This window comes from Salmo trutta, chromosome 14 (assembly GCF_901001165.1).
Source record: "Salmo trutta chromosome 14, fSalTru1.1, whole genome shotgun sequence".
In the NCBI taxonomy this organism is placed as follows: Eukaryota; Metazoa; Chordata; class Actinopteri; order Salmoniformes; family Salmonidae; genus Salmo; species Salmo trutta.
The window spans coordinates 32,784,579-32,798,498 of record NC_042970.1 but is presented as its reverse complement, the minus strand read 5'-3'; the positions used below and the strand labels follow the sequence as shown (position 1 = coordinate 32,798,498).

General features: G+C 41.6%; 1 protein-coding gene across 2 annotated transcripts in view; it reads left to right on the top strand.

Annotated features, from left to right (window-relative positions):
- Positions 1-13,691, top strand: part of LOC115207864 (6-phosphofructo-2-kinase/fructose-2,6-bisphosphatase 4) — a 41,747-nt gene extending 28,056 nt beyond the window's left edge. For both annotated transcript variants that reach the window (XM_029775376.1, XM_029775375.1), the window contains exons 2-14: positions 7,018-7,134; positions 7,253-7,349; positions 7,654-7,720; positions 8,140-8,214; positions 8,324-8,380; positions 8,648-8,769; positions 8,934-9,141; positions 9,221-9,367; positions 9,658-9,762; positions 9,834-9,963; positions 10,181-10,243; positions 10,679-10,743; positions 11,592-13,691. In XM_029775376.1, coding sequence (XP_029631236.1) covers positions 7,018-7,134; positions 7,253-7,349; positions 7,654-7,720; positions 8,140-8,214; positions 8,324-8,380; positions 8,648-8,769; positions 8,934-9,141; positions 9,221-9,367; positions 9,658-9,762; positions 9,834-9,963; positions 10,181-10,243; positions 10,679-10,743; positions 11,592-11,651 — 1,313 coding nt within the window. In that variant the 3' untranslated portion in view covers positions 11,652-13,691. The remainder of the gene's footprint in view (positions 1-7,017; positions 7,135-7,252; positions 7,350-7,653; positions 7,721-8,139; positions 8,215-8,323; positions 8,381-8,647; positions 8,770-8,933; positions 9,142-9,220; positions 9,368-9,657; positions 9,763-9,833; positions 9,964-10,180; positions 10,244-10,678; positions 10,744-11,591) is intronic.
- The last annotated feature ends 229 nt before the right edge of the window (positions 13,692-13,920 follow it).

Here is a 13,920-nt window from a genome sequence, read left to right as displayed (position 1 = left end):
CTGGCGCGTGTGACCAGAATGACACTTCGAAGAACCACCAAAGGCACCCTCCATTTCTGTTTGAAAAGTGAGAAAGAGGCGGAGTTGGACCATTTTTCATGGCCAAAGTCTATCTTTGCTTGAGAAATACTGCATCAAACACCTTCGCTAGATAAAGTTGCGCGACTAAGATGGCAAAAACGTCACTTTGATTACTTGATTTATCTTATATTAATTCATATTTATCTTATATTAATTCTGACTATTTTGAGGAAGTAGTAGTGGCTATATTGTTGCTACAATGACTTATGGGGAAACAACAATAACTGCCAGCGTAGGGTTTGGCGGTAGGGCCGGCAATCATTGACTGGTTTGGATTTTTACTTTACCTTCTAAAACAGTATTTAAATGTTTGATTTGTTACAAAGAATAATTCAGTAATGACTCAAAAAATTATGGCAATCTGTTTTTAGGGCGATTTTTAAGACCCTGCTAACAGCTGAGAACCACTAGCTAACTTTATAGCGTAAGTCAAATTTAGGAAGCTTTCCAAATAGACCCTTGTAAATTGGCTGACTACCCCTAGTGGTGAAAGACGAAAATACGCAGTCAGAGGAAAATAATTATTTCCATAAAGGAAATGTTTTTGTTGTTGAAATAGAAGCATACTAAGATCAGAAGGATAACACAGTGTGTAAATAATAAATTAGTTCAGGAAATTAATATATTTTTTAAAATGCTGGAAGTGAATGCTAGAATTGAACAAATCACTATGCAAATGAAAGCCATTGGTTGAGTATCAGAGTTTGATAGTACACAATAGGATTTTGATTGCAATGTTCTACAAATGGGACTACTTCAGTTTTGTCCTCATTATTAGGAGTTCACGGCGACTCAACAAATCACAGCGCAGATTGAAGGGTACCATTCCTGCTTTTACTTCCAGGTATGGGTTTAGGTTGAAGATGAAGGTTAAGATGAGGATTCTAATATGCCATAACTCTTTATAACTCCGAGTCACTATTCGCCTCATAAACCGTGGGGGGACACAACTGCGCCGATTCAACATAGTCTAGATTTAAGTAGTTATTTCTTCTAAACCAAAACACTTTTGGGGTTCTCATACCCTTACAATGTTGTTTTCATTATTGCTTGAACAGTCGCTAAGATTATACTTGGTTGAATCTTTGCAAAATACCTACTTTGGATGCAGTAGTTATTTTCTGCTGGTCGAGAAAACTCCCCCATGTTTTCCCCCACGGTGGGAAAATTATGAATACTGGCTCAGTCTATGGGATCAGCTATGCTAAGCAACAGTACTGGGCCCATGAATTTGTTTATTTCGAAAAGCTTCCACATGGAATCATAACTTGTCCTAACCTTTGTAATCTTCAACCAAGTTATGGGTACACTCAAAATGGCTGCCACTCCACCCATTATGCCATCCGTGACTTGAAAGGGGAGGCCCGTTCTATGGATTCTATGGCTGCGACTGTCGGTTTTCATGTCGCAGACACATGAAAAAAGTTCAACTTTGACCTTGTCGTTGCATCCATTGCAGCTCGCCATTACCTTGTAAATAATGATCTTTGTTGTGAGTTTATTTTCCTGAATACAAAGTAAGATGTCCACTATGCTCTGGTCATTATTTGAACTAGCTAGCTAGTAACAAAACATTGTTTAGAAAGTTGCTTTTAGTTGCCTGGCTTATGACATATACAAAATACATTTTTAAACAGATGGGTTTATTGTTATTCAAATTCAGAAATTTGGACCACCAGGCTGCTGATGTTATGCAGCCTGTCATTTTTGTGTTTATACCTTCTCATAACAATAGAATGTTCATGATGTCACTGCGACAACTGTCGACAGATATGTGGATAGACCAACTGTGAACTTGGCATGGGCACTGTGAATTGAATATCCGGATATCTGAATGGACGTTAGTATTCAAACACTTGTGAGAGATTTAAATAAAAAATAAAAATAATAAAAAAACATTTTTTGGGGGGCCTATTTTAACAATGAAAAAGCTTTGTCTAAGTGTAATTAAATTGTCCATGTTACACACAACGATATAAAGTACCATGACTTGAAATATTCTGCATGCTTATCGTCACATTTTAGACTAAAATGAAAAGTTATTTGTAGTAGTTGTCGTTTTTCTCCCAGGGCATCTCATCTCGTTAACACTGTAGTTTTAGCCAGGAAAATGTTGTTGACAAGTATTTTTTGTCATAGTTGTTGTCGACGAAATGAACGCTGTATTCCATTCTCCCTATCACTTCATTTATCATCTGCTCTAGGCACATCTCAATAGGTGGTCTAGGTATCCTCATGACATCGCACAAGTGGGGTGGGGGAGGCCGATGACATCAGAGGGCACCATCAGACCAACTCCTTGAATGGCCTACTCCTTGGAAGTTTGCAGAAAAAAATAGATTTTTCTCAACATATTTGTTTGCCCTTAACCTTAAGTGTGTGTACAGTTGTGGCCAGAAGTTTTGAGAATTAATTTTCACAAAGTCTGCTGCCTCAGTTTGTATGATGGCAATTTGCATATACTCCAGAATGTTATGAAGAGTGATCAGACGAATTGCAATTAATTGCAAAGTCCTTCTTTGCCATGCAAATGACCTGAATCCCCCAAAAAACATTAGCACTGCATTTCAGCCCTGCCACAAAAGGACCAGCTGACATGTCAGTGATTCTCTCGTTAACACAGGTGTGAGTGTTGATGAGGACAAGGCTGGAGATCACTCTGTTATGTTGATTGAGTTCGAATAACAGACTGGAAGCTTCAAAAGGAGGGGGATGCTTGGAATCATTGTTCTTCCTCTGTCAACCATGGTTACCTGCAAGGAAACACGTGCCGTCATCATTGCTTTGCACAAAAAGGGCTTCACAGGCAAGGATATTACTGCCAGTAAGATTGCACCTAAATCAACCATTTATCGGATCATCAAGAACTTCAAGGAGAGCGGTTCAAATGTTGTGAAGAAGGCTTCGAGGCGCCCAAGAAAGTCCAGCAAGTGCCAGGACCGTCTTCTAAAGTTGATTCAGCTGCGGGATCGGGGCACCACCAGTACAGAGCTGGCTCAGGAAGGCAGGTGTGAGTGCATCTGCATGCACAGTGAGGCGAAGACTTTTGGAGGGTGGCATGGTGTCAAGAAGGGCAGCAAAGAAGCCACTTCTCTCCAGGAAAAACATCATGGACAGACTGATTCTGCAAAAGGTACAGGGATTGGACTGCTGAGGACTGGGGTAAAGTCATTTTCTCTGATGAATCCCCTTTCTGATTGTTTGGGGCATCTGGGAAAAAAGCTTGTCCGGAGAAGATAAGGTGAGTGCTACCATCAGTCCTGTGTCATGCCAACAGTAAAGCATCCTGAGACCATTCATGTGTGGGGTTGCTTCTCAGCCAAGGGAGTGGGCTCACTCACAATTTTGCCTAAGACCACAGACATGAATAAAGAATGGTACCAACACATCCTCCGAGAGCAACTTCTCCCAACCATCCAGGAACTGTTTGGTGACGAACAATGCCTTTTCCAGCATGATGGAGCACCTTGCCATAAGGCAAAAGTGATAATTAAGTGGCTTGGGGAACAAAACATTGATATTTTGGGTCCATGGCCAGGAAACTCCCCAGACCTTAATCCCATTGAGAACTTGTGGTCAATCCTGAAGAGGCGGGTGGACAAACAAAAACCCACAAATTCTGACAAACTCCAAGCATTGATTATACAAGAATGGGCTGCCATCAGTCAGGATGTGGCCCAGAAGTTAATTGACAGCATGCCAGGGCAGATTGCAGAGGTCTTGAAAAAGAAGGGTCAACACTGCAGATATTGACTCTTTGTATCAACTTCATGTAATTGTCAATAAAAGCCTTTGACACTTATGAAATGTTTGTAATTATACTTCAGTATTCCATAGTAACATCTGACACAAATATCTAAAGACACTGAAGCAGCAAACTTTGTGGAAATTAATATTTGTGTCATTCTCAACTTTTGGCCACGACTACATTACTGGATTTATACATGGGATATTGTTTCTCAACAGGAAAAAAATGAAATATAAATAGCTGGAGTGTCCATTTTTAATAGCAACAATCAATACAGTATTGTAGCATAGAAGTAAGGATGGAAAAATATAGTGATGGCTATATATCATGAGAAGGTGATATTGAACCAATGCACTGTGAGTATACAAAACAAAACTGCTCTTTCCATGACATAGCTTTCACCTGGTCCGTCTATGATCTCTTGATGTCACTTGTTAAATCCACTTCAGTCAGTGTATATGAAAGGGAGGAGACAGGTTAAAGAAGGATTGTTAAACCTTGAGACAATTGAGACATGGATTGTGTATGTTTGCCATTCAAAGGGTGAATGGGCAAGACAAAAATGTAAGTGCCTTTGAATTGGGTATGCTAGTAGGTGCCACTGGCACCGGTTTGAGTGTGTCAAGAACTGCAACGCTGCTGGGTTTTTCACGATCAACAGTTTCCTGTGTGTATCGAGAATGATCCACCACCCAAAGGACATCCAGCCAACTCACTGTGGAAAGTTTTTGACACTTTGTAGATTCCATACCCAATGAATTGAGGCTTTTTTGAGCGCAAAAGGGGGTGCAACACAATATTAGGAAGGTGTTCTTAATGGTTTGTACTCTCACTGTATATTTGTATAATTAGCACAAAGAGCCTGTGAGATGACTTGTAGTAGAAGAAATGTGTTGTACAAGTTAGCAGCGTCCTCCGCTAAGCCACAGCTTCCCCTTGGCTACGACAGACAGCTCGCTCTCTTTGCTCTACAAGATGGTGTCCGGACGCATATTTAAAAACTCTGTGCCGTCTAGCTCATTCCACATCCAGTTCAACATCCACTCAAGGGCTCCGCTGGCCGAGACGTCCAGGTCGCTCTCCACTGTCCGTCCTCATCTTCGTCAGTGTTACAACTGCCCCTCCCCCCCACCCAAGACGCAAATCTCGTTTTTCTTAATGAGCCCAGGCAAATTCTGTGAGTTCAGCCGCCCTTTAAACATCATTTGAGCAAATATATGCACAGTGAAGGCGACGTTGAACTTATGGAAATGACAGCACAGGAGCGCCTGTTTGTGTATTTGTTTGTTTGGACCACCTGTCCATGGCCCAGCAGCATTGAGAAGGGACTGGTAAACGATCAATATGAGCCACTGTTATTGTTGCGCTGCAGAATAACAGGCAGCCAACTATCGTCAAAAGTCCAAAAGAAACAGTTGGGGAAAACCTACCGATTCACTCCAGAACTTCCATATGTCCCTTCACTGTGGGTTCGGGTCCCAACAGGGATTGCCCCAGATGGTTTTATGAAGAACATTTCCTTAGAGGACATATTTCTTTAATTAACCCTTATTTTACCTGGTAAGTTGACTAAGAACATATTCTCTTTTACAGCCATGACCTGGGGTAGAGTTGCAGGGGGGAAGAGAGTGGATGTGTAGGGTGCCGTCTTTCGGATGGGACGTTAAACGGGTGTCCTGACTCTCTGAGGTCATTAAAGATCCCATGGCACTTATCGTAAGAGTAGGGGTGTTAACCCCGGTGTCCTGGCTAAATTCCCAATCTGGCCCTCATACCATCACGGCCACCTAATCATCCCCAGCTTACAATTGGCGCATTCATCCCCTGCTGTCCCCTGTAACTATTCCCCAGGTCGTTGCTGTAAATGAGAACGTGTTCTCAGTCAACTTACCTGGTAAAATAACGGTAAAATAAAAATGAATGAGCCAATTGGAAGCTGGGGATGGTGGCCATGATGGCATGAGGGCCAGATTGGGAATTTAGCCAGGACACCTGGGTTAACACCCCTACTTTTCCGATCAGTGTCATGGGATCTTTAGTGACCACTGAGAGTCAGGACACCCGTTTAACGTCCCATCCGAAAGACGGCACCCTACGCGGGGCAGTGTCCCTGTCACTACCCTGGGGCATTGGGATCTCCTTTGACCAGAGGGATGAGTGCTCCCTAAAGGCCTTCCAACACCACTTTCAGCAGCATCTGATCTCCCATCCAAGGACTGACCAGGCTTAGCTTCAAAGGCAAGCCAGCAATGGGATTCAGGGTGGTATACTGCTGCATAACTGTGTTGCAGAAGAGAGATTTTGTTTGTGTGGAGGGCAGTGTCGTTTGTGTGTGGTAGGTAGGTAGCAGATGATTACTCTGCAGTCTTGGTTTGTCTCACCTCCTGTGGAACTCTGTCTACTTTTTGCTGAGTCAACCAAGGGTTCAATCAGCCACTGCTTGGGATCTGTAGTATTTTAGTTTGACTTGTTCCGTGTCCTCACACTAAATCTAATGCCTGCCTCAGACCACTCGTAGAAAAGCTAAGTACGTCATTAGATGCTTTTTTTGCCCTCAGCAAGCAGTTGGGCAGCGTTTTATGCTGTGTCACTCTTTTTGAACTTTTGTTGATGGTTTCAATAAGGCTGTTCTGTAGTTGATCACTGTAATTTGGTTGTTCTAGGATCATCGGATAGTATTCCTGTGTGCAGTCTGTGGATCCCTCTTAGCGTCAGGTCTGTTTACCCTAGTTTAATTAGATCTGGAAATGTGTGTCACAGCTTCAGCAGCTCTTGCAAAGCCATAGTCTGACTTGCTCTTCGGTATGGGAGCAATTTATTTATTCATTTATCTATTTTTATTCCTAGATTCCATCTGTCAACAACACAATTCATGCCTACTTCTCCACTCTACATTCTCATTGTTCCTCAGTTGGCTCAAATATGTTAGGGGTTTCAATTCTCATTGTGAATGCATGTATCTGTTTCTGTCTGCTTTACCTTCACTTAAATGATCACCCAAAGCTACTCCATCCAGTCTACGCCTTAATTAAGGTCTGAGTTGTTCGATTAGATTCTGCATTAATGGCGCAAGGTCCCACTTGATTCAACAATAGACTGTACCTTCCACTGATATTCACAATGTCTGTGTTCATTAAACTTTCTGTCTCTCTCTTCCTATTTTTCTGTATCTCCTCTTTCTCTCTCAGTATGTATGACCAACTGTCCCACCCTCATTGTGACGGTGGGCCTCCCAGCGAGAGGGAAGACCTACATCTCCAAGAAGCTGACCCGCTATCTCAACTGGATTGGTGTGCCGACCAAAGGTACTAGGTCAAGCTCTTTCTATCTCTCTCTCGCACACACATGGACACATACACACAGGGAATATGGTTTACACTACAAACATGTTCATCTTGACTAAAAGTATCTATGTTGTTTTAGAGTTCAATGTGGGTCAGTACAGGAGGGAGTGTGTGAAGATCTACAAGTCTTTTGAGTTCTTCCATCCAGACAATGAAGAGGGGCTGAAGATCAGGAGGTGAGGCTGGAGAAGGGCTGATGGATTGAAATGCATGGGACAAGTTAGGCCTAACCCAACACTCTATTCACGTATCTCTCACTACAGGCCAAAGTTACAGAGAATAGGCTCTTTGTTGGGCTCTACTAGGCAGATACAAATAAGTAGCTATTTACATTAATATCTACAACGTGCAATTTCACCCAGTTGCTTTATTTGAGCAAAGTTTCAATTCAGTCAATTATCATAGATCTGTACCTACATTGTCTCTTTAAGGAGTTTCTTGTCGTCTTTCTGATTCTGTTGTGTACGTGTTCACCCATAGGCAGTGTGCACTGACGGCGCTGAAGGATGTGAACCAGTACCTGACTGTGGAGGGGGGCCAGGTGGCGGTGAGTAGAGCAGATCAGGCCCCCGGGGACTTGTTTGGTTCATGATCACAGTGTGAATGAGGATGTTGCTGAGTAGTGGGGAATGGGTGCACACGCCAATAGTTATTTCTTGCTTGGTAATTACATTTACTGAAATGTATTTATGTACATTAGGTACATGTATTTAAATGCCAGGGCTGTCTTGAATGTTAAATTCAGTATACAGGTATGTAATTCATCTAGCCTACTATGCAAAGAATAACTTGTGTTTTGGCGTGTGCACCCTTTTTCCCACTATTGCTCTTCAGTCTACAAGACTTGTTTGGGTAAGCGCAGAAACTCCTATACATGTTCATGTTTTGCTTGGTGCTGCCGGGACTCCTAACCTGAATGCAATGAGGATGTTGTGACTGACTGGGGTTTGATCTTCCTTACCTCAGGTGTTTGATGCCACTAACACCACCAGGGAGAGGAGATGGACCATCACCAGGTTTGCAGAGCAGAACAGCTTTAAGGTATGGAACCACCGTTAGTATCTGTAGTTATTGGCTTCGCTACCTTATAGTGTACAGTATATTTCACTGTAATGTATTTTATACTAAATCTTCATGTTCAACCTCCCAGGTGTTCTTTGTGGAGTCTGTGTGTGAAGACCCTGATGTCATTGCGGAGAACATAGTGGTGCGTGACATCTCTGCTATCTTTCAGCACTGTGCGTGTGTCACTGGTTGTATGAAAGATCAGACATTATTAAGCATAATTGCTCATAAAATTCAAGACTTCTGCTTTAATAATTGATATTCCTGTGTGACAGGATACCTGGTGAATAATTTGTACTATCTTTCTATTGATATACCCTGGGAAACATTCAGACAAGCAAGATGTTTTTCCTCTTTTTCTCTCGACTCATTTCCTCTTACTGTCTGTTTTTCCTATCTGTCCGTGCAGCAAGTGAAGCTGGGTAGTCCTGACTACATAGACTGTAATACAGAGGAGGTCATCGAGGACTTCATGAAGAGAATCAAGTGCTACGAGAACTCTTACCAGCCACTGGATGATGTTCTAGACAAGTGAGCACACACACACACACACACTAGTGGTTTCAGAATACGCTCTGACAAGATACTGGACAAGTGAGAATGCAAACACACACTCAGAATACACATGGACAAGGTCAGCAGTCTTAACCTCACACTGCTAATAGATCTGATAGTCACTCCATCCCCCACCCCAGGGATCTGTCCTACATTAAGATCATGGACGTGGGCCGGAGATACCTGGTGAACAGGGTGCTGGACCACATCCAGAGCCGCATCGTCTACTACCTAATGAACATCCACATCACACCACGCTCCATCTACCTGTGTCGCCATGGAGAGAGTGACCTCAATGTCAAAGGATGCATCGGAGGAGACTCAGGCCTGTCTGGCAGGGGCAAGGAGGTTTGTTGGTTTGTCCTTCTGTCTTTTCGTAATAAAAATGTATATTTAACGATCTTTCTCTCCCTTGCCTGTTGGTCAGTTTGCAAAGTGTCTGGGGAAGTTTATCGAGGAGCAGAACATTAAGAATCTCAAGGTGTGGACCAGCCAGATGAAGAGAACCATTCAGACAGCAGAGGCCGTGGCCCTGCCCTACGAGCAGTGGAAGGCTCTCAACGAGATCGATGCTGTAAGTCGTGTGTGTGTGTGTGTAAGCAACATTTGTTTGTATTTTAGCCTAAAATATGAATTTAATGTGTCCTTTTAATTTTAATGTGATGTCTCCTAAGCCTGCTGTTAAACAATCTTTTAGTTTTTTGTTGCGTGTGTGTTTTGACTTGGTATTTTGTTTGTATTTATTCTTTCATAGTGTATCTACGAATATGCTCTGAGTCAGCCAATGTGATTGGTGGTTCCCACTTCCCATGTCTCCTAACCCTGCTGTTAAACAGCTTGTTTTGCTTTGTCTCCCTCTCCTAGGGTGTGTGTGAAGAGATGATGTATGAGGAGATCCAGGTACATTTCCCTGTGGAGTTTTCACTTAGAGACCAGGACAAATACCGCTACCGCTACCCTAAAGGAGAGGTGAGTCCATCACAGCACAAACACTGACTGACAAAGTGTGTGTGTTAACAGGCCTCTGATTGTCCCCTCAGTCCTATGAGGACCTGGTGCAGCGGTTGGAGCCAGTCATCATGGAGCTGGAGAGGCAGGAGAACGTCCTGGTCATCTGTCACCAGGCTGTCATGCGCTGCCTGCTCGCTTACTTCCTGGATAAGAGTGCAGGTACTGTATATCTCTTGAAATACCCAACACACCCCAGTATTACAGTTTAATTCCTACTATTCGATAACAAACTGAGCCTATAGGAGAGTGAGGGTTCTGCATGTGCTGTTCATCAGTCATGATCAGATAAGCATTGATATATGATTTTAGTAGCTCTAACACAACTCAGTTGAATCCATTTAGGCTTTTACAACATTGTTCTGTTTTTGTTCTTCAGAGGAGCTGCCTTACCTGAAGTGCCCTTTGCACACTGTATTGAAGCTGACCCCTGTGGCATATGGTGAGTACACTATTATCAATAACTGCATGAAAGTGTATTAATAAACACAGCATAGTGGTTTCAATGAGATGCTTTTATTTCAGGGGTGCAACTTTCACTGGGGACCTGACCCCCCCCCCACATTCTGAAATAGCATTTTTGTGTATGCCCTCCCACAGTTTTATCATTACACTGTGATACAAAAAGTGATATTGTGTGTTTTTATATTTTTATTCAGTATAAAACCAAAGTTGCGCCCCTGCTTTATTCCATGCATATTTACTCCAATGACATGTATTTATCCATTTGATTCAGAACACCTGGATCCTTTACACTGCACCTATATTTTATGTACCTTAGTAGTGTTGATCTGTGTATTAGACCCAGTGTTCTGCTGCTCTCTAGTGGTCTGAGGAAGGAACCTGTTTTGTTTTGTCTCCCATCCTGTCCATGTAGGATGTAAAGTAGAGTCTGTCTGGTTGAATGTGGAAGCTGTGAACACCCACAGGGACAGGCCGGAGGTAGGTACCCCAGACAGAAGCACCCTTACTGGGCTTGCACTCTCAAAAGGCTTGTTCACACTGCAGGACTTAATGCTCAAATAAGTTTTTTAAATCAGTTTTGGACTACTGACTGTCCAAACAGCAAGTTACAAGTTACCAAATCGGATTTGTGTTTAGACAGCGTTGATTTTCTGACAAGGCTACACTAGTTGTCACAGTAATGATTGGTGTGTAGGCTGATAGGAAGCCTGAGCACCACTACCAATCACTGAGACGTTATGTAGCGTGCTAAGGTGACAACAATGCCTGCCATGGATGTTTCCTAGTTGCTTTGAATGTTCAAAATCATAGTTTAAGAACACTTTTAAAGTCTCAAGATTAGATGATCCAACTTTCAAAACTAGTCCTTTTTGGCTAGCCACAGCAGTCAACTAGCTAGCTAGGTAGCTGTTTAACTTTCTAGCACATTCACTCATTTCTATGTAAACAATGAAGAAGCTAGTTTGCTACCACACGCAAGCAACAAGATGCATAAGAATTTGTTCTTAACTGACTTGCCTAGTTAAATAAAAAATGAAAAAATAAATATGCCGAATAATAAACCACTTGAGGGCAAATAAATCTGATTTGACCGTTCAGACACACGGCCAGAAATCGGATTGTAACCGACATCAAACCACCTAGGTGGTCCTATGTACTTTTTGGCTGTTCAGACTGCAGGAAAAAGAACCGATTTCCATATGCAAATAAATAGGATTTGAGTCACTTCAAACTGCCAATGTGAACACGGCTAAACAGAGAGAAAGGTTCAATTAAACTAACCTAATGTGTCCTAGTACTGACTGCTCTCTCTTTTCATTGTACAGAATGTAGACATTTCACGGATGCCAGAAGAAGCCCTGTTCACAGTCCCCGCCCACCAGTGATGAGTGACAGCGCACAAAGTTTAGATTCAATCAGTTCTTCCTTAACCTGTGATAACCGACAACTGCATAGCAGTTTCATTGCTTTTATTCATGGAATGTCGGAGGTGTAACTGTGTTAATGCTGTCAAATCAGGAAGCGACTCCCGGCGTGATACCTATTGCGGACATTTCCATTTTATGTGCCGAGTCGCATTAGTAATAATCGCATGCAGCCTTGTTACAGTTCGAACACTGGAATGTGTTGTAATATACACCTCGATTAGGCTGATATGAATCCTCATTATTTAGGTTAATGATATTCAATTTGAGTGTCATTATTTCTATATACCCTACACTTTCTCGTTCTGAACTTCTAACGTGAGTGGGACGGGTGTGGCTTCGATTAGACGGCTCTATAACAGTTCCACCTCCAGCACCTCCTAAACACCAGCTACCACTGGTTAATGCTTGATCTGATTGAATCCAGGCCCTAGAAACCAAAGTGACATCACTCACCGTGGCTACTTCATCTACTCAATCAGAAATCAATGCAAATTGCTATAAAATGAAAAAAATCCTTGCAGCGCTATTTGAAAAGAGTGCATCCGAATCTTTCATTTGACATATGTCTATCTAAAGCGGCAATCGGCAGAGGAAACGATAGCGAAGCGTAATCCCTGCCCCAGTTTCGGTAAAAAGCTGATGGATGGGCTGGAGAAATGTAACTATTCTCAAATTCATAGCTAGAGCTATGGATGCATGGGCTGACCATCCATGATATCAACATTGAGTTTTAACCATGTTTTGAGGCTATATAGTGTTTGTTTACATTTACTTTGTTTACAAACATTGGAGTAAAAGCTTAGATTTTGGGTTCTAATGGAGGCATTTATTCATTTTATTCTTCAAGAATCATTCATTTATAAGTCCAAAAATGTATGTAGCGACTGCTGATTTCCTCTTTAAGGTTCTTTAAAAAAAAATACTTGTTTAATCGGCTGTGTTTAGACAGGCATCCCAATCCTGATCTTTTTTCCACAAATTGGTCTTTTGACCAATCTTATCAGATCTTTCTCAGAGCTGATCTGATTGGTCAAAAAAAACAAGTAGTGAAAAAAATCAGAATTAGGCTGCCTGTCTAAACGCAGCCGTCTAGACAACTGGAATCCAGTTCAATGGTGATTCACCCCACTATCGGGTATGTGTGCCTGCGAGTGTGTTTTGTATGTGTGTGAGTGTATTATGAACAATCTGATGTGAAACCTTTTTTATATACATGACATATGGCTTTTAATCCAATTGTAAAGTGTCTGACACAGGCTGCGTTTACACAGGCAGCCCAGTTCTGAACTTTGTCCACTAATTGGCCTTTTAACCAATCAGATCAAATCTTTTGCCAATCATTTGGCAAAGATCAGAATTGGCTGCCTGTGTAAACTAAATGTAATACTCCTTGTTCTTAGTTTTTGTCCAAACATTTGTCTGTTAACAAGTGTTTTTTTTAAAAGCTGTTTTTTATTTTGTGAATTTCCTATTAAACCAACTATTGCGTTTACCCGCTGTAGAAGATGTGATATTTGGAATCGGACTCTGGGTGGGGACATAAATTGTAGGTAGTATTTTTTTTATATGTCTGGTATAAAATCAGACATATTAAGGTGGTTTTGCACATCTTTCAATCAGGTCATATTCATCTAGTTAAAATCTAAACTGATTGACTTGTTTCATGTTGCATCAGTGATCTGCTATATCTAGAATGTGTTTGGCTCTATTTCTCAATGTCTAAAATGCTGCTGTATTTTAGCACCTGTAGTATCATGACAAATCAATTGAAATAACTACTAATATATGTGTAAATGCATAAGTAATGATCAGCATAATAATCAGTTGTCAGTAATGCTGTGAATGTCATTAAATCTCTCACTGGTTGTTTATCATTTTCAGCATGTTCACCATGTCTTGTTTGTTCATTTTGACTTGTTTGTCAACGTGCCAAGAATATGATGCATTCAATGTAAATATCTACATCATCCAAATGGAATAAAAAAATTTTTTGTTAAATCTCTTGCTGTAGTCTTCTGCTAAAAAAAATGTCTCCTTGAAGTGTTTCATGTAATAGTCAGAGCCATATTTATAGAGTCCTTACTCAGGCCTTGGCCTTAACTGTCCAGTGAAAGTCTCACTTTTAAAAGCACATCTTAACTCATACCCAAATAGTGTTTTTGATTCATCCTATACTTGTATTTGTGGCCAAAGCATAAGTGAGAGAAACACTTCAAAAACCCCACCT